The sequence below is a fragment of the Nyctereutes procyonoides genome, unplaced genomic scaffold, assembly GCF_905146905.1.
Source record: "Nyctereutes procyonoides isolate TBG_1078 unplaced genomic scaffold, NYPRO_anot_genome, whole genome shotgun sequence".
In the NCBI taxonomy this organism is placed as follows: domain Eukaryota; kingdom Metazoa; phylum Chordata; class Mammalia; order Carnivora; family Canidae; genus Nyctereutes; species Nyctereutes procyonoides.
The window spans coordinates 16,421,112-16,440,549 of NW_026575033.1; the positions used below are offsets into that span (position 1 = coordinate 16,421,112).

The following is a 19,438-nucleotide window of genomic DNA, read 5'->3' on the forward strand; positions in this document are numbered from 1 at the left end:
CAATTAACTATCAATCTATTTTATTTTTTAACATAACAGAAACATGTATCTGAATTTGAAGAACAAATATACATTACTTAAAAATTTTCAATCTATGAAAAAAAGATTAAAAAACCATGTATGAGAATTTTAATTCTGAAATGACAGTTTCTTACAGTTATGGGGGGGTTGGTCATATGACACCTATTTCTAGGGAGATAATAGATCTTTGCAAACAGATGCACAAAAGTTATAGAAACTACAAAAGTGAACATCCATTGGAATAATTATTCAGATTCTCACCATGAACACAACTCCCACAGAACCAATGAGTAATACTAAGTATTAACTCTTCCAACAATATTTATTGAGCAGCTGTAACGTGCCAGGTACTGTTAGATAGTGGGATATACTAGCAAGCAAAATCAGATGGGATTCTTGTCCTTTTGGAGCTTGTTTTAATAGAGAAAAAGAAAATTCTGCAAATAAAAAGAAAACTACAGGTGTGACCTGTGAAGAAGGGCTATGGTACTGCAACAGCACACAATTAGGGGTGTCTGATTTGTTTGGAAAGAGAGGATTGGTTGCTCTAAGGAAGAGCTGAAGAAGTTGGGAAGGGAAGGGTCCCATGTGGAGACACAGGTAGGCTGGATTATGCAGCATCTCTCAAGGCCACAGGAAGGCACTGAAGGATTTTAAGAAAAGAGGTGCATTTGATTGATCACTTTTAATTTTTGAAAAGACTCCTTGGACAGCATAGGCAATGATGGGTGTGCTGGATGCTGATGGGGAAGATGAAGAGAAACAAAGGGACACAAAAGCTAAAATCAAGAGGCCTGGGCCATGAACTGGGGAATGTCAGAGCTGACTGCAAGGTTTCAAGCTTCTGTGTATCAGTGTTATTCACTAAACAGGCAGCTGAGGCGAGGTCTGGGATAAAGATAGGCCGGAGAACCAGGATATGTCAAGAGAGAGTGCTCAGAAGTATGGAACACTGCTGATGGGTTAATTAAGACAGTAAGTGGTCATATCACATGACCTCTGGGTTTCATGACAGGAGGTCCCTAGATGCTAAGATGGAGGGATGGGGAAAAATCCATATTGAGGTGGGGTGAGACATGAGTGGGAAGAGAGAAAACAGAAGACATAGGGCACTCTTTCAATAAAAGGCTGGCTGTAAAAGAGGAGCTGGAGGGGCACTAAGGGGGTGGTCAATGGAGAGAGGTTTTGTGTGTTTGTTTTTAATGGTAAGAGAAATTTAAGCTTGTTTTGAAAACGGATGGGAAAGACAAGAAAAGATGGTTGACAGGAAAAGACAAGACTAATAAGTGAACAGGGTGAAGTTCTAAGAAGGCAGAAGGGGATGCAGAGGTTGGTCACAGGAAGGAGAAGGAACTTACTACTAAAAAGGAAAGAATGAAAAGAAAATAGGTGCCCTCTTCTGTTTTGATATTTATGGGCTTTTTTTTTTCTTTACAGGAAAATATAGACGCCTAAGGAAACAGGATGTTTCCAGGCCTTTTGATCTATACGGTCCACAATTAAAGTGAATAAATTAAATTTATACCATGTGTTTAGTTTGAGATTTTGAAAACAAGATCCAACTCAGGAAAAGAATAAAGGCATAGATTAACTTTACATTTGTAAGTGTCAATTTTGTTTAAACCTCAATGTTCCTTCTGAGAATGTAGGGCTGCTTCTTATGACCTGGAATAGCTGCTGTGTAAAACATGCCCAATACATCTGGTTAGGAACTTACCATCGTTCAATGTGTAGAGATGAAAACGTCCGTGAAGCTGCTTCTCGAGTAAATAATTTGAACCCACACTGTGTATCTCTGATTCCTTTGACACAAAGGAACCATACCAGAAAGTGGAACCCATACATGAGCAGAGTACGGAAGTAAGAACGCTGAAACAAAACCAAAATATAAAAGACTTTTCCATTAATCTATAAAGGACAATTGAAAACACCTGGCTGCAGACAACTGCATTTTAATATTTAATTGGCTGTGTAGACCTTACATATGACACCACTGTTTCATTAGCTTCACTGGCAAAGTATAGTGAAGAAACTCTGAGGATGCCTACTCCTTACCACAGGGCAGAGGTACCAGGGAAGTAGCTATTCATTTCGTGAAGATTCAAGAAGAAACAGACAAGAAGAAGAATCACAGTACATGTGAGAGGCCAGGGCTTTAATCTACCAGGAGATTATCATAACTCTTTTGGGCTGCTATGAACTAGGAGAGCATCTCATTTGTCTACATATTTTGTGCTTTGGATATATTTCAGTTTCAAAAAAGGTGAGAGTGAGAGTTGGGACACCTGAGTGACTCAATTAAGTGGGTGCCTGAGGCTCAAGTCATGATCTCAGGGTCCTGGGATGGAGAACCAGGCTGGGCTTCCCATTCAGCAGGGAGCCTGCTTCTCCCTCTCCCTCTCTGCCCACCCCTGCCCCACCTCACTCATGCTCCAGTGCTTGCTTTTTCTCAAATAAATACTTAAAAAAAAAAAAAAAAAAGGTGACACCTGTCAGAACATCTTGGAAAAATGAAACACTGATTTAAACCTAGAGTTCTATGCCTAGTTAATGAGAATACTGATCAAAGAAGTGCAGCAGAATATCACAAAAGTCAGAGTAAGAAGGAGTCTGAAACAACAGTCTTTCTAACTAGAAATAGATATTGGATATTCAACTTAAGTAGTCTTTAATTCTACCTGAGTGTTCATATTATTAGTAATTAATTTTATTATGAGTAGTAGCATGACTTAATATTCCATTATTTATTAAATATTGCAAACTTTAAAACTAAGAATAATGAATCATTATTATCATTGTATTCAAGACTCTCATAGTTAGGATTAAAAGGATCTCTTAAAATTTTCTATAATGTAATAGATCCATGGAATGATATACTATATATGCACATTGGGAACCTAATAAGAGTCTATGTAGAACATTTACCATTTCATTTTATTATTTCCCTTCCTTCTTTTGGTTCTTGCTTTTTATAACTGTAATCTTTAGTATCATTCTTCATTTATATGGCTTTTTCTATCATTATCAAATGGAACCATGACTAACCAGTGATAACACAACAAAGCAGAGAAAGCCACTGACCTGAGCAGACCTCAGGTCTATATTTGAATCTTGGCTGTAATAATAATTAGCAGGGTGACCTTGAGCAAATTATTTCAACTCTTTCCAGCCTACTTTCCTCATCTATCAAATGGGAAAGAAAATGCCCACCCCACAATGTTATTGTAAAGATTAAATGAGATAACATTTAAGCCTTTAGCCAACTGTTTGGCACAGACAGTAACAGGAACTCAATAAATGTTTTTAATAAAGGAAGAAGGCTTGAAAGCTCACTTTAACCTCCTGACCACAATTTCACTTGTGCATTATATAGGGCAGGAAGGGAAGGAAAAATAAAATAATTATCTGTAAGGTATGTGAAACACAGTTTTTAAGCATGTGTGTATTTCTCTATGTTTTTATTATATTTCATATCAAAGAGGAAAAAGTCAAATAACACAGTGAAACAAGATATCTGCAGTACATGTAACTGAAAATGAGTAGTATCCATTCTTTCTATGTTAGAAAAATAAAATTTTAGAATTCTTTAGAAATAAAAAATAAAAACGAGTACAATCCTAAAGCAGATTGGACACAACCTAAGAGTAGCTCATAGAAAAGTAGCCTTATAAACATATTAAATAATGGTCATTCTCATTAGTGACCAATAAAACCAAATTTTAACTACAGCATGACACCAAATTATACCAATCAAACTGGCCAACTCTATAAAGAATCACAGCATTAAATCTTTTGTTAGGATATGGAGTGTTGGGGATACTTCACTAGTGGGAGTATAAATTGATCATCACTTTGGAGAAGAATTATGCAAAATGTTTGTAAACTGTAAAATAAACTTTTTGGAAGGATCTAGCACTTCTCATTTATCACCTAGAATTATTAGTTATGTTCTGATATAAATAGGTCTTACCTCTCTAAGCAGATAGGGCAGAAACCTCATCTTAAAATACTTTGGTAATCTCACAACAGCTTGCTCAGTGCCTTCCATATAAAATATTTCCAATAAATGCTGGTTGACTGATTAAACCTCCAAAAGAGCATTTATGCTTTAGGAAAGGAAAAATTGAAATCGAAAGATAGAAAAATTAAAATTAAAAGGTAGAAAAAATAATGCCTATAAACTATTCTTGAATGATTTTTAATGCGATTTAGATGTGCTTACTAGTTACCAGATGAAAATATTCTATGACTATTTTTGCTTGGATCTTAATAGAAAATTTTTATTTGCTTTAGGATAATGGTTATTTTTTAAAAATCAGAAACACATGGGGATCACATGAGGACCTTATTTGATTTCTGACATATTGAAAGCACAACAAGGTAAACTACAAACAATAAGATCTCCCTTTACTTTTTATAACCTTGCAAAATATCTTAAAATTTACAAGACATCTAAAATATATTATGGAACAGACTTAGTTCAATAAAACTAACAAAGTCATAAAGTAATAATACATAAACCTCTGAAGTAGACATTTAAAAATATGAAAAAAATTCACTGCTTTAATATTAATAATAATCTAATGTGGATAAAATGAAAACAAGGAATTAAGGTGAAATTTAAAGCTGACTGGTACTTTCATTATCTTAAAATAAATTCAAAGAAGTCCCAAAACTTAAGCTAAGACTTTAAAGAAAATCTGAAGACATCAAATAAACACTAATGGATTCTATTCTGAATCCTTTAAAAATGGTAAGTGCAAGAATACTCAGACAATATAAACATCCCTGGTATAACTGTTATAAAGAACATGTGGCATACAGATTCACTGAAGATGGTAAGGACTCCAGAGAAGCTGTATCATGTTTGTCTTCCAAGGGAGCAGAACAGATGGTAGGATTAACAGAGAATATGTCTGAAAGTATTCAGGATAGAGAGATCTGAAAACTATGCAATTAAGCTATTGAAGTTGCTGTTCACTATCTTCATTAATTAATTCTTTTTTTTTTAATTTTTTTTTTTTTATTTATTTATGATAGTCACAGAGAGAGAGAGGCAGAGACACAGGCAGAGGGAGAAGCAGGCTCCATGCACCAGAAGCCCGACGTGGGATTCGATCCCGGATCTCCAGGATCGCACCCTGGGCCAAAGGCAGGCGCCAAACCACTGCGCCACCCAGGGATCCCTCTTCATTAATTAATTCTTTTATAATTTCCTCACTGTCCGCAGACTGATCACCATGCAAAGGTTTATATTGTATACAGCACCTTAAGAGAAACCTGGAGTGGTTCAGGAAGAGAACACCATACTGCACTGCACTTTCTTCCACACGTGGCAGGTGGAGATGACCTTTTCTAAGGTAGGCAGGGTTCTATGACAGTAAGCAGGACTACTTGAACTACAAACCTACAGGGGAGCAGTCATGTGTAACATCTGCAGTAGACAACTGCTGGTTTCTCACCAGTGGATCAGTTTTCCTTCCTTTCTATAGTGTAGCAGCTGATTCTGTGGGCTTCAAGATTTTTTTTTTAAGATTTTATTTATTTATTCATAGAGACAGAAAGAGAGAGAGAGAGAGAGGCAGAGATACAGGCAGAGGGAGAAGCAGGCATCATACAGAGAGCCTGACGTGGGACTCAATCCAGGGTCTCCAGGATCATGCCCTGGGCTGCAGGCGGTGCTAAACTGCTGCGCCACCGGGGCTGCCCTGATTCTGTGGGCTTCAAAGGCTCTAAATCAATCACTAAGTTTTAGAGATGGAGGAACAGATGAACGGATGACAAAATAAATGATAAATACAAAGATCCTGGGATAGATCCCTTCAGGTCTAGCTAAAAGCAGCACTAGATAAAAAGGAAATTTAGACCACAGCACAGCCTTATTTAACTACTATCACTAGGAAAAATTCAGAGTTTTCAACTAATGGAAGTTCTAAGTGAAAAGAATTTACACCATTAAAAACAAAAACAAAAACGTGGTTCCTTTCTACTGCCGCCATATAAATATTTGGAACCTAAATATAGGTCCCAACTATCTCTTGCCTAGAGATTATTTCATTAACTTTCTAATTACTCTCTTGCTTCCTATTTTGCCGTATCTTTTTTTCCTTCACCAAATAGATTATCTTTTTTCCTATTATGTTTTTTTAAAAGAAAAAAAATTATACATAAAACCATTAAATACCAGCCTAGTCTTAAGTGATTTTGCTTACCGATATTTTTGCATAAATAATTATGCTGTATTTACAATCCCATACTCTTTTTTTCTCATACAACTTAATATTTTGGGTATCGAATGGGTATTGAACGGCAAGTTGAATGGTTCACAAATGCATCATTTGGAAAAGTTTGTCTTATATTAAGAATTGAATGGGGACTCTAGTATCTTAAAAAATAAATAAATAAGAGCTGTTTGCATCTTAAGTCAAAGTAAAGTCTACATACTTTTTGGATACTTGTTTAAAAAAACCCCATGTGGGAATCCCTGGGTGGCTCAGCGGTTTAGCGCCTGTCTTTGGCCCAGGGCACGATCCTGGAGTCCCGGGATCGGGTCCTGCGTCGGGCTCCCTGCATGGAGCCTGCTTCTCCCTCCTCCTGTGTGTGTCTCTACCTCTCTCTCTCTCTATGTCTATAATAAATAAATAAGTAAATAAATAAATAAATAAATAAATCTATCTATCTATCTATCTTTAAAAAACAACAACAACAAAAAACACCAATGTTATTATATAGTCTCCATGGTCATCTGTTTTATTGGCTGCATGGTATTCTATCCAGGAGAAATATCTATTTATATTTTCTATCTTTAAAATTTAGTATTTTATAGTTTATTATTTTATAATTACAAAATAATGTAAACATCTTGGACATATACTTTTCCTTTCCTTATCCCTTATTTATCAGCAAACTGATGAAGTTGGACTAGCTAATCTCTAAGCAATCTTTCAATTTTAAATTTCTAGGAATATGATATTCTCTATGGTTAATAGCTTATCTTTTTCAAATATCACTAAGAGTCCACAGAGGCAGAGAACACTGGATTAGATTAGAAGACATTAAAATAACTGATTTCTTAAGAGTCTAGGTTTCCACACTTGAGCATAATCCTTAAGAGGTTCTATGACCCTGCCATCAGTGTATGTTAAAAAAAATTGTAATTTCTTTGCATCTTATTTCAGAATCGAGGGAAAGATTTAGCCTTTTATTCTGTTAGTTCTCAAACTCTGGTATGCGTAAGGTTGGCCTGGGAAATTATTAAAAATATAGATTCCTGGTTCATCCCTATAATCTGATTCAGTGTGTCTAGGACTGGCTAGAAATATGCATGTTAAAACTAAACAAAACTCCCCAGGTAATTTTGACCTTGCATTAAAAAATACTGCCTTATTTTTTTTTTTTTTTTTTATCTATTTGACCACTCTAGTAGATGAACTATTAAGAATATAATGGACAGGTTGGGAAGGCGTAGCGGACGGAGTCGATTCAACGGGGTTCCAGGATGGGCTATGGAGCAAGTAAATGAGCTGAAAGAGAAGGGCATTAAGGCCTTGAGTGTGGGCAACAATGATGACGCACTGCAGTGCTACTCTGAGGCCATTAAGTTAGATCCTTAGATCCCCAAAACCATGCGCTCTGTAGCAATCACTCCGCAGCATACACCAAGAAAGGGGACTACCAGAAGGCTTATGAGGATGGCTGCAAAACAGTGGACTTAAGGCCCAACTGGGGCAACGGTTATTCGAGGAAGGCTGCAGCCCTTGAGTTCTTAAACCGATTTGAAGAAGCCAAGCAAATCTACGAAGAGGGTTTAAAACATGAAGCAAATAATCCTCAGCTCAAAGAGGGCTTATAGAATATGGAGGCTCGGTTGGCAGAATGGAAATTCATGAACCCTTTCAACATGCCCAATCTGTAACAGAAACTGGAGAGTGATCGCAGGACAAGGACACTGCTCGCTGCTCCTACCTACCAGGAGCTGATAGAGCAACTACGAAACAAGCCATCTGACTTGGGCATGAAACTGCAAGATCCCCGGATTATGACTAGACTACTCTGAGCGTCCTGCTGGGTGTGGATCTGGGCAGTATGGATGAGGAGGAGGAAGTTGGAACACCTCCCCCACCTCATCCTCCCAGGAAGGACACCAAGCCAGAGCCAATGGAAGAAGATCTTCCAGAGAATAAGAAGCAGGCGCTGAAAGAGAAAGAGCTAGGGAACGAAGCCTACAAGAAGAAAGACTTTGACACAGCCTTGAAGCACTATGACAGAGCCAAGGACCTGGACCCCACCAAAATGACTTACATGACCAATCAAGTAGCCATGTACTTCGAGAAGGGCAACTACTGTAAATGCGGGGAGCTTTGTGAGAAGGCCATCGAAGTGGGGCGAGAAAACTGGGACTATCACAGATTGCCAAAGCTTATGCTCGAATTGGCAACTCCTACTTCAAGGAAGAAAAGTACAAGGCTGCCATCCATTTCTATAACAAGTCTTTGGCAGAGCACCGGACCCCAGATGTGCTCAAGAAATGCCAACAGGCAGAGAAAATTCTGAAGGAGCAAGAGCGGCTGGCTTACATAAACCCAGATCTGGCCTTGAAGGAGAAGAACAAAGGCAATGAATGTTTTCAGAAAGGGGACTATCCCCAGACCATGAAGCATTATACAGAAGCCATCAAACGGAATCCAAAAGATGCCAAATTGTACAGCAATCGAGCTGCCTGCTACACCAAACTCCTGGAGTTTCAGCTGGCGCTCAAGGACTGTGAGGAATGTATCCAGCTAGAGCCGGCCTTCATCAAGGGGTACACTTGGAAAGCAGCTGCCCTGGAGGCAATGAAGGACTACACAAAAGCCATGAATGTCTACCAGAAGGCGTTAGATCTGGACTCCAACTGTAAGGAAGCAGCAGACAGTTACCAGCACTGTATGATGGCCCAGTACAACCGCCACAATAGCCCCGAAGACATGAAGCGACAGGCCATGGCTGACCCTGAGGTGCAGCAGATAATGAGTGACCCGGCCATGCGGCTTATCCTGGAGCAGATGCAGAAGGGCCCTCAGGCACTCAGCGAACACTTAAAAAAATCCTGTAATAACACAGAAGATCCAGAAGCTGATGGATGTGGGTCTGATTACAATTCGGTGATGACTTGCTCATCATCCCCTTCTCTTCGCCCTCATGTGGAAAGAGGAGCTGGGACGGCGGCAAGCCCCACAGAGCAGAGGGGAGAGCAGGGGAAAGTGAACAACTTCTCTCTATATATTTATATAGACCTATGTGGAAGACACAGAGACTCGTACTCATGTTACTCGCACTGCCGCTGCCTCTGGGCACTCCCAGCACAGGCATGGTCTCTTCCGCTGTCCCCTGGGTTCCCTGTTCCCTTCCCCAACTTCAGTCACTGTCTCAGCTGCTCTCCCATAGTTGGTTATTTTTTATTTGGGGCAGTGGGCATGTATGGGGAGGGGATGCTGTTCTGCCCCGACCACAGGTCCCAATTGTCCTCATGTTGTTAACTCCACATGCCCTTCTCCAATAAAACAAGCCAATCGGGCGTGGTTATATATATACATATATGTAAAAAAAAAGAGAATATAATGGACAATTACTGGGCTTGACACACTGGACCCAGATATTTAAGTGAAAATATAAATAAAATAATTTTTTAAAAATTACACATAATAATTCCTTAATATATTTTTTCCTCCCAATATACTCCAGCTTTTCTAGCCTAATATACAAATAACAAAATGAAGAATTTAAGGTCTATGGTGAAGGTAGTCACAATTTGTTCAGTTTTAAAGTACAGCACTTTTCTAAAAGGAATAAAGTTAAAAAAAAAAAGATAAAATACTTTAAATGAAACCCAAAATATAGTACTTGAAGTATGCCAATGTCAGAAAAACTAAAGGCAAGTCGATGGCTCACAAATCCATCATTTAGAAAAGTTTGTTTTATATTAGAACTGAATGGGGACTCTTGTCTTTTATCTTAAAAAATAAATAAATAAATAAATAAATAAATAAATAAATAAATAAATAAATAAATAAATAAAAAGAGCTGTTTGCATCTGAAGTCAAAGTAAAGTCTACATACTTTTTGTATACTTATTAAAAAAACCCAAAAACTCAATTCCTAAACATGCTAATCTTTCACAAACTTTCCAATAATAAAAAAATTCCTTTGAAAGGAAACTCATTTTTATGAGATTAAATATGAAAGCTTATTTTTTGCTAATAAGTATGAAAAGAAAAATAATCTGCTGATCCATGCCAGTTAGTGAAAGCCTCACCTGAGCAATTGATTCTTTTTCCAAATGAGCTCGAGATCCACATGCAATAGCCATTTGTTCCTGAAGAAAAATAAAATGATTTTTCAGTATTTGAATATTGTATTTGAATATCAGTAATTAAATATCATTAATAAAAATATTTTCAATCCAAGTCATCTCTTTTTAGATACTATTTTTTTAAGGTCACATTAAAATCTTTATTTATTTATTTTTAAAAGATTTTTATTAATCTATTCATGAGAGACAGAGAGAGAGAGAGAGGCAGAGACCCAGGCAGAGGGAGAAACAGGCTCCAAACCACTGAGCCACCCAGGGATCCCACATTAAAATCTTTCAAGGTTTACTTAGGTGTTCAGAGTATGTACAGCTTCAAGAAGCCAATTATACTTAATAAGAGGATAATATTCTGAGCTAAATATCAGGGACATGTACTACTTGAAAATTCATATTTTTAAATGATTTTTCTGATTAAAAATATATTAAGGTCATTGGAAGGAAAAGGTAGTGGTATTAGAAAAATGGTATCTTTCTTGGGTGTTGACTTAATAAGTTTTTTTTAATTTATTTTTTATTGGTGTTCAATTTGCCAACATATAGAATAACACCCAGTGCTCATCCCATCAAGTGCCCCCATCAGTGCCCGGCACCCAGTCACCCCCACCCCCCACCCACCTCCCTTTCTACCACCCTTGGTTCATTTTCCAGAGTTGTAGAGAAAGCGGAACCCTCTTGCACTGTTGGTGGGAATGTGAACTGGTGCAGCCACTTGGAAAACTGTGTGGAGGGTCCTCAAAGAGTTAAAAATAGATCTGCCCTACGACCCAATTGCACTGCTGGGGATTTACTCCAAAGATACAGATGCAGTGAAACGCCGGGACACCTGTACCCCGATGTTTCTAGCAGCAATGTCCACAATAGCCAAACTGGAAGGAGCCTCGGTGTCCATTAAAAGATGAATGGATAAAGAAGATGTGGTCTACGTATACAATGGAATATTACTCTGCCATTAGAAACGACAAATACCCACCATTTGCTTCGATGTGGATGGAACTGGAGGATATTATGCTGAGTGAAATAAGTCAATTGGAGAAGGACAAACATTATATAGTCTCATTCATTTGGGGAATATAGAAAATAGTGAAAGGGACTAAAGGGGAAAGGAGAGAAAATGAGTGGGAAATATCAGAGGGAGACAGAGCATGAGAGACTCCTAACTCTGGGAAACGAACAAGGGGTGGTGGAAAGGGAGGAGGGTGGGGGTGGGGTGGGGTGACTGGGTGCCGGGCACTGATGGGGGCACTTTATCGGATGAGCACTGGGTGTTATTCTATATGTTGGCAAATTGAACTCCAATAAAAATAAATTAAAAAAAAAAAGAAAAAAAAAAGAAAAATGGTATCTGTAAATGGTATGATTATACATAACCGTTACATTCTGGAAAACCCAAGATTATCAACTGAAAAACATTAAGGAAATTTAAGATGATGAGTGGGCATAAAATGAATATATGAATATATATATATATATATATACACATATATATACAATTAGTCTTCATATATACAAACAATAATCAGAAAACATAATGGAGACAGTATTTGTAACATCCATAAGAAAGAAAAATCTTAGAAATAAACTTTACAAAAATGTGGCAATATCTTAAGTAAAGAAAACATGTACATGCTACCAAGAGAAACAAAAGAATCCAGCACAAAGAAAGGCATACCATGATCATGAATGAGAAGATGTGATGACGGTATCAAAAATCAATTCTCCTTAAAATTAATATTTAAGTCCATACTAATAGAAATGTCAAAATAATTTTTCACTGAATTAGATAAGCAATTTCTAAGACTTAATATTGAAAAATAAAGAATCAGAAGAGCCAGGAAAAATCTAATAATGAGGAAGGACCAGCCTTAAGGGATTTAATATATAGTATAAGCTATAATAATTAAAACTAAAGTACTAGAATGTTAATAGATGAATTCATGGACTAGAATAGAATGCAAAGACTAGAAACACACACACACACACACACACACACACACACGGATATCTAGATACAATAAAGATGACATTTTCAATCAGTGGGGAAAAGATGAACTGATAAATGCTGTGGGACATTGGGTAGCTGCTTGGAAACCAAATTAAGTTGAACCTGAGTCTCATACTGAATAGTATTTAAGTGTAAAATATCAGGAATGATTTTTTTTTAATTTTTATTTATTTATGATAGTCATGCAGAATGAGAGAGAGAGGCAGAGACACAGGCAGAGGGAGAAGCAGGCTCCATGCACCGGGAGCCCGACGTGGGATCCAATCCTGGGTCTCCAGGATCGCGCCCCGGGCCAAAGGCAGGCGCCAAACCGCTGCGCCACCCAGGGATCCCAGGAATGATTTTTAAAATGATCTCAAGGACAACATAAGTACATGAAATCTATAAGAAAAGTTAAATCAATTTGATAATAAATTTTTTGAAAATTACATGGCAAAACAAAAATCCAAGCACATTCAAAATTAAAAGACATATAAATTGGGGGTAATTCTGGTAATTTATATTACAGACAAGAGGGTAATTTCCAAAATGCTAAAGTACCCCTATGAATTATTTAAAAAGTACCGAGAACTCAGTTGGAAAAGAGGCAAAGTTTATAAACAGAGTGTTCATAAAAGAAGTGAAAATAGCTCTTAAACAACTGAAAACATCCTTAATCACATGTATCCCAAAAGTAACGCAAATAAAACCTATCAGTGTTTACAATATGGTGCCTACACACTCTGCAGACAGCAATGTGAAAACTATCAAAATTACAAATATACTTATAGTCTGACTCAGCAATTCCACAACTAGGAATTCTTCGGGTAAAAACTTAGAGATGTGTGAAAGGACTTTCACACAGGGTTAATCATTTCAGTGCTGTCTGAAGTGGGAAACCTGTATGTCTATCCAAAGGCATTAGTTATGACACTGTGAAAGAATGAGGAAGCAAGTTTGCTGTATAAATATGGCTCAATCCCCATGTTACATTGTTTTTTTTTTTAAAGATTTAATTTATTCATGAGAGACACAGAGAGAGAGAGAGGCAGAGACATAGGCAGAGGGAGAAGCAGACTCCCCACTGAGCATGGAGCGTGATGCAAGCATTGATCCCAGGACCCAGGGATCATGACCCGAGCCAAAGGCAGACACTGAACAAGTGTCCCAAGAGTACATTGTTAAATGGAATAGAACAGTAAATAGTGTTACAATTTGCATTTTAAAAAAAGATTTTATTTATTTATTCATGAGAGACAGAGAGAGAGGCAGAGACATAGGAAGAGGGAGAAGCAGGCTCCATGCAGGGAGCCTGATGTAGAACTTGATCACAGGACTCCAGGATCACACCCTGAGCCAAAGGCAGACACTCAACTGCTGAGCCATCCACGGTTAGTCAGGCGTCCCTCAATTTGCATTTTTAAATAAAGAATACAAATACACATCTTCTAGAAGGATACACAAGAAATAAATACACTGGTTACTTCTGAGAGTAAGAGTAATTGGGTGATTCAGAAATGAAGGGCTTGCCTCCTTTCACTGTTTATCTTCTTGTACCATTTGACTTTTGAACTATTCAACAAAATGAACAAAATTAAAAAGTGCATACTGTAAAAAAAAAAGGCAAGCATCTAAATTTACATATAACTTTACTATAAAAAGTCACGTATAATCTCCCTACCTAAAAGAAGGCACTGATAGTATTTTATTTTTTCCTTGAGTTCTTTTTTCCCCTCTGCATTTAAAACTGTAGCTGAAATTCATCTACATATCAGCTCTTTTTCACTTAAAATAATCTAAAAATTTCTTTATTCAAGTTCATTGTTTTTCAACTTTTTATTATGGGTATTTTCAAACAATACATAAAGCAGAGAAAGGGCAGCCCAGGTAGCACAGCGGTTTAGCGCCACCTTCAGCCCAGGGCGTGATTCTGGAGACCCGGGATCTAGTCCCACATCAGGCTGCCTGCATGGAGCCTGCTTCTCCATCTGCCTGTGTCTCTGCCTCTCTGACTCTGATGAATAAATAAATAAAATCTTAAAAAAAAAAAAAAAAGAGAGAGAATAGGAAAATGAAGCCCCCATGTATCCATAGTCTGGCTCAATAATTATCAATAGATTAAAAAAAGATAAAATGAAAAATAAAAACAATACATGGCCAATCTTGCTTCCTTTTAAAGCCCCTCAACACTATCCCACCTAACAAATTCTGGGCATCACATACTATAAATTGCTGTATATGTCAGTTACAAAAGCACCATCAAAACTAAAACATTAATAATTCTTTAATATCATCAGATACAGTTTTCAAATTTGTCCAATTACCTCTTAAATGCATTCAGTTTATTTGAATCAAACCGAGTAAAATTCTTACAAGTTGGCTGATGTTTCTTTTACCTGTGGATTCCCCTACTTCTGTTTATTTTTTTTCTTATAAATTATTTGTTGAATAAACTATGTAACTTATTTTGTAAACCTTCCTAGACTTTGGATTTTGCTGACTGTACCCACCCTGGTGACATTTACCATGCTTCTCTGTCCCTTGTATTTCCTGTAAACTGGTTGTTAGAAGCTTGATAAAATTCAGGTTTACTTTTTAAGAACTTATCATAGCAGGGTTGCATGTCTTTCTTTTTTGTGTCAATAGTCAGGGCAATATTATATTTCATCATAAAGATGTACCGTATTTTCACTTGTTTGTCTGTGTTTACAATTTCTAATTTCATGATTTTAGAAAGGTACCCAAAAGAATATCTTTGAATATAATAAAACTCTATTTGGATTTGGATTTCCTTCTTTGGAAAAAGTCATAGAAGTAGAATACTAAATTGAAAGTATGAATGCTTTAAATATATATGGCCAAATTATTCTTTAAAAGGCTCTTTATATTTCCATTAAATGGGCATAATATTGACTACTTCATCAAATCTTTGCCAGTTCTAATTATTCTCATTTTCAATTTCCTAATTTTATAAGGGGAAAATATAACCATATGTGATCTCATTTCCTTTTCTTTTTAATAAAAAGAAACTTTGGGGAAATTTTAGTGTCTATTTTATTTTCTTTTGGAAATTATGTGTTACCTACTTTCCCTACTATTTAGTAGTAGAATAATTTCTTTCCTTTTTCTGGCAGAGGTACTTTGCTCAGGAAGAGAGAGAATACTTTTCTTAAGAACCATGTAAAAAGTTCAGACAGTGTATGGCAAATAAGATTCAACTTTAAATCCAAAAAGAGCAGTAATGTTACTATTAAAAAAAAAAAATAAAGGACCTCCTCCCACCTTTCAGACACTGAGTAGAATTAAAATGTCATTTAATTAAAATATAAAAATAAAATGTCATTTCATTAAACTAAAAACAAACAAATGAAAGCTTTCATTTAAAATCTTTTTCTCTCAGTCTAAGTCCCTAAAAGCTTTTAGAAGAAGTTTGTATTTCTGCAGTTCATATATAAGAATTGAATCCCTGGTACTGTCCTCAATATTGCAAGGAATACATCTAAATAGCTTTTAGAACAGTTAGCTGTTCTTTAGGAAAAGATATTCCTGCTTTTAAAATTGCTCATATTAGAAAATGTTTGTAAACATGGAGTGTCTTTCTTTTAAGCTGCTTTTAGAGTGTTGCTAATTTTTTGTGGGTATTGAAAAATGAATACTTCATTTACTGTGACAGCTAGCTTTTATTTTTTTTAAAAGATTTTATTTATTTATTCGAGAGAGAGAGAGAGAGAAAGAGAGAGAGATGGGACACCTGGGTGGCTCAGTGGTTGAGCATCTGCCTTCAGCTCAGGGCGTGACCCTGGAGACCCGGGATCGAGTCCCACGTCGGGCTCCCTACATGGAGCCTGCTTCTCCCTCTGTCTGTGTCTCTGCCTCTCTCTCTGTGTCTCTCATGAATAAATAAATAAAATCCTTAAAAAAAATTGAGAGAGAGAGAGAGAGAGAGAGAGAGAGAGAGAGAGAGAGAGAGGCAAAGACACATGCAGAGGGAGAAGCAGGCTCCATGCAGGGAGCCTGATGTGGGACTGGATCAGGGCCTCAAGGATCACGCCCTGGGCCAGAGGCAGGCGCTAAACTGCTGAGCCACCCAGGGATCCCCAACAGCTAGCTTTTAAAAGTGGCAAAAAGTGGTACTGTATTGTCTTCTAGAAAGAAATGCTCAATCAGAATTTCTCTCATCTAGTACTTCTCCATTTAAGTATTTCCATACAATTCATGGGAGAGAAGGAACAGACTAGAAGAACTAGGTAGATCTAATTTATATGATCAATTACAAACAGTGACATAAGAATCCTCTCTGAAAATCAAGCACAAAGACTAATGTTAATAATTAGAGATAATGGTTATTGAGTGCTGAACACATGCTAAACACCTGACCACACATCTTAAAACATTTTAATAATTCCCTCAGCAAAGACTAATGTTAATAATTAGAGATAATGGTTATTGAGTGCTGAACACATGCTAAACACCTGACCACATATCTTAAAACATTTTAATAATTCTCTCAGGATTATGAAGTTATTAGGCTCATTGTCCCTATGTCAGTGATGAGGAAAATGAGGTGGATGGATTAACTTGCCCAAGGTCACATGCAATTTGAACCGAGATGCATTTGAATCCCACACCCAAAGTTAAGAAACATAAATGAAGTGGAAATGGAAATTGACACAGGTACTCCATAAGGCAAACCTGACTCCAAATGAGGTAGATATATAGAAATAAAGTTGCAACAATTTAGAAATTGGTAAAAGAATAGTCAGATAGTGGAATTAGTCCTATTTAGCCAATGTGGGCAGAAATGGAAAACTTAGAATATAAAGTGAAGTAGTGAATTTTTTTTTTAAGATTTTATTTATTTGTTCATGAGAGACAGAGAGAGAGAGAGAGAGAGAGAGAGAGAGAGAGAGAGAGAGAGAGAGATAGAGAGAGGCAGAGACACAGGCAGAGGGAAAAGCAGGCTCTAGGCAGGGAGCCTGATGTGGGACTCCATCCTGGGACTCCAGGATCATGCCTTGGGCCAAAAGCAGGCGCTAAACCACTGACCTACCCAGGGATCCCCTGAAGTAGTGAATTAAAAAGTTTTATTAAAAAATTGTTTTGACTTAAAAAAAATCTTATCCCCATTTTTTTCTTCAAAAGCAATAAATATTCATAGTTAAAAACAAACAAGGCATGCCTGGCTGGCTCAGTTGGAAGAGCATGCAATTCCTGATCTTAGTCTCATGAGTTTGAGCCCCATGCTGGGTACAGAGATAACTTTTTTTAAAAAAAGATTTATTTATTCATGAGAGACAGAGAGAGAGCGAGACAGAGACAGAGACAAAGGCAGAGGGAGAAGCAGGCTCCTCGCAGGGAGCCTGAGTGGGACTTGATCCTGGATCCCGGAATCACAACCTGAGCCCAAGGCAGGCGCCCAACTGCTGAGCCACCCAGGTGTCCCGGATGCAGAGATAACTTAAGAAACAAAGAAAAACCAAAATTTGAAAAGATGTTCACAGTCCCACAATCCAGAGACAACTGATGTTATTATTTCATACACAGATAACTAGATACAGCTCTAGCTATTTGTATATATCCAGATGTTTAAAATTTATTTTTTCTTGCAAGAAGTTACTGTGGCCAAGTTCAAAAAGGGTGTTGACTGTGTTCTCCTCTAGGATTTTGATGGAATCTTGTCTCACATTTAGATCTTTCATCCATTTCCATTTTGAGTTTATCTTTGTGTATGGTGCAAGAAGAGTGGTCTAATTTCATTCTTCTGCATGTGGATGTCCAATTTTCCCAGCACCATTTATTGAAGAGACTGTCTTTTTTCCAGTGGATAGTCTTTCCTGCTTTGTCAAATATTAGTTGACCATAGAGTTGAGGGTCCACTTCTGGATTCTTTATTCTGTTCCACTGATCTATGTGTCTGTTTTTGTGCCAGTACTACATCGTCTTGATGACCACAGCTTTGTAGTACAACCTGAAATCTGGCATTGTGATGCCCCCAGCTATGGTTTTCTTTTTTAAAATTTCCCTGGCTATTCGGGATCTTTTCTGATTCCACACAAATCTTAAAATAATTTGTTCCAACTCTCTGAAGAAAGTCCATGGTATTTTGATAGGGATTGCATTAAACGTGTAAATTGCCCTGGGTAACACTGACATTTTCACAATATTAATTTTTCCAATCCACGAGCATGGAATAGTTTTCCATCTCTTTGTGTCTTCCTCAATTTCTTTCAGAAGTGTTCTATAGTTTTTAGGGTATAGATCCTTTACCTCTTTGGTTAGGTTTATTCCTAGGTATCTTATGCTTTTGGGTGCAATTGTAAATGGAATTGACTCCTTAATTTCTCTTTTTTTGGTCTCATTTTTAGTGTATAGAAATGCCACTGACTTCTGGGCCTTGATTTTGTATCCTGCCACACTGCCAAACTGCTGTATGAGTTCTAGCAATCTTGGGGTGGAGTCTTTTGGGTTTTCTATATAGAGTATCATGTCATCGGCAAAGAGGGAGAGTTTGACTTCTTCTTTGCCAATTTGAATGCCTTTTATTTCTTTTTGTTGTCTGATTGCTGAGGCTAGGACTTCCAATACTATGTTGAATAGCAGTGGTGAGAGTGGACATCCCTGTCTTGTTACTGATCTTAGGGGAAAGGCTCCCAGTGCTTCCCCATTGAGAATGATATTTGCTGTGGGCTTTTCGTAGATGGCTTTTAAGATGTCGAGGAAAGTTCCCTCTATCCCTACACTCTGAAGAGTTTTGATGAGGAATGGATGCTGTATTTTGTCAAATGCTTTCTCTGCATCTATTGAGAGGATCATATGGTTCTTGTTTTTTCTCTTGCTGATGTGATGAATCACACTGATTGTTTTACGAATGTTGAACCAGCCTTGCATCCAGGGGATAAATCCTACCTGGTCATGGTGAATAATCTTCTTAATGTATTGTTGGATCCTAGTATCTTGTTGAGAATTTTTGCATCCATGTTCATCAGGGATATTGGTCTATAATTCTCCTTTTTGGTGGGGTTTTTGTCTGGTTTTGGAATTAAGGTGATGCTGGCCTCATAGAATGGGTTTGGAAGTATTCCATC

General features: G+C 37.3%; 1 protein-coding gene and 1 pseudogene across 3 annotated transcripts in view; one reads left to right on the top strand and one right to left on the bottom strand.

The window, feature by feature from the left end:
- Positions 1–19,438, bottom strand: part of ALG5 (ALG5 dolichyl-phosphate beta-glucosyltransferase) — a 47,968-nt gene that overhangs the window by 9,850 nt on the left and 18,680 nt on the right. For all 3 annotated transcript variants that reach the window (XM_055317356.1, XM_055317358.1, XM_055317359.1), the window contains 2 exons: positions 10,316–10,375; positions 1,739–1,890 (listed from right to left, as the gene is read on the bottom strand). In XM_055317356.1, the coding sequence (XP_055173331.1) occupies positions 1,739–1,890; positions 10,316–10,375 (212 nt within the window). The remainder of the gene's footprint in view (positions 1–1,738; positions 1,891–10,315; positions 10,376–19,438) is intronic.
- On the top strand, positions 5,251–9,513 carry LOC129504589 (stress-induced-phosphoprotein 1-like; annotated as a pseudogene).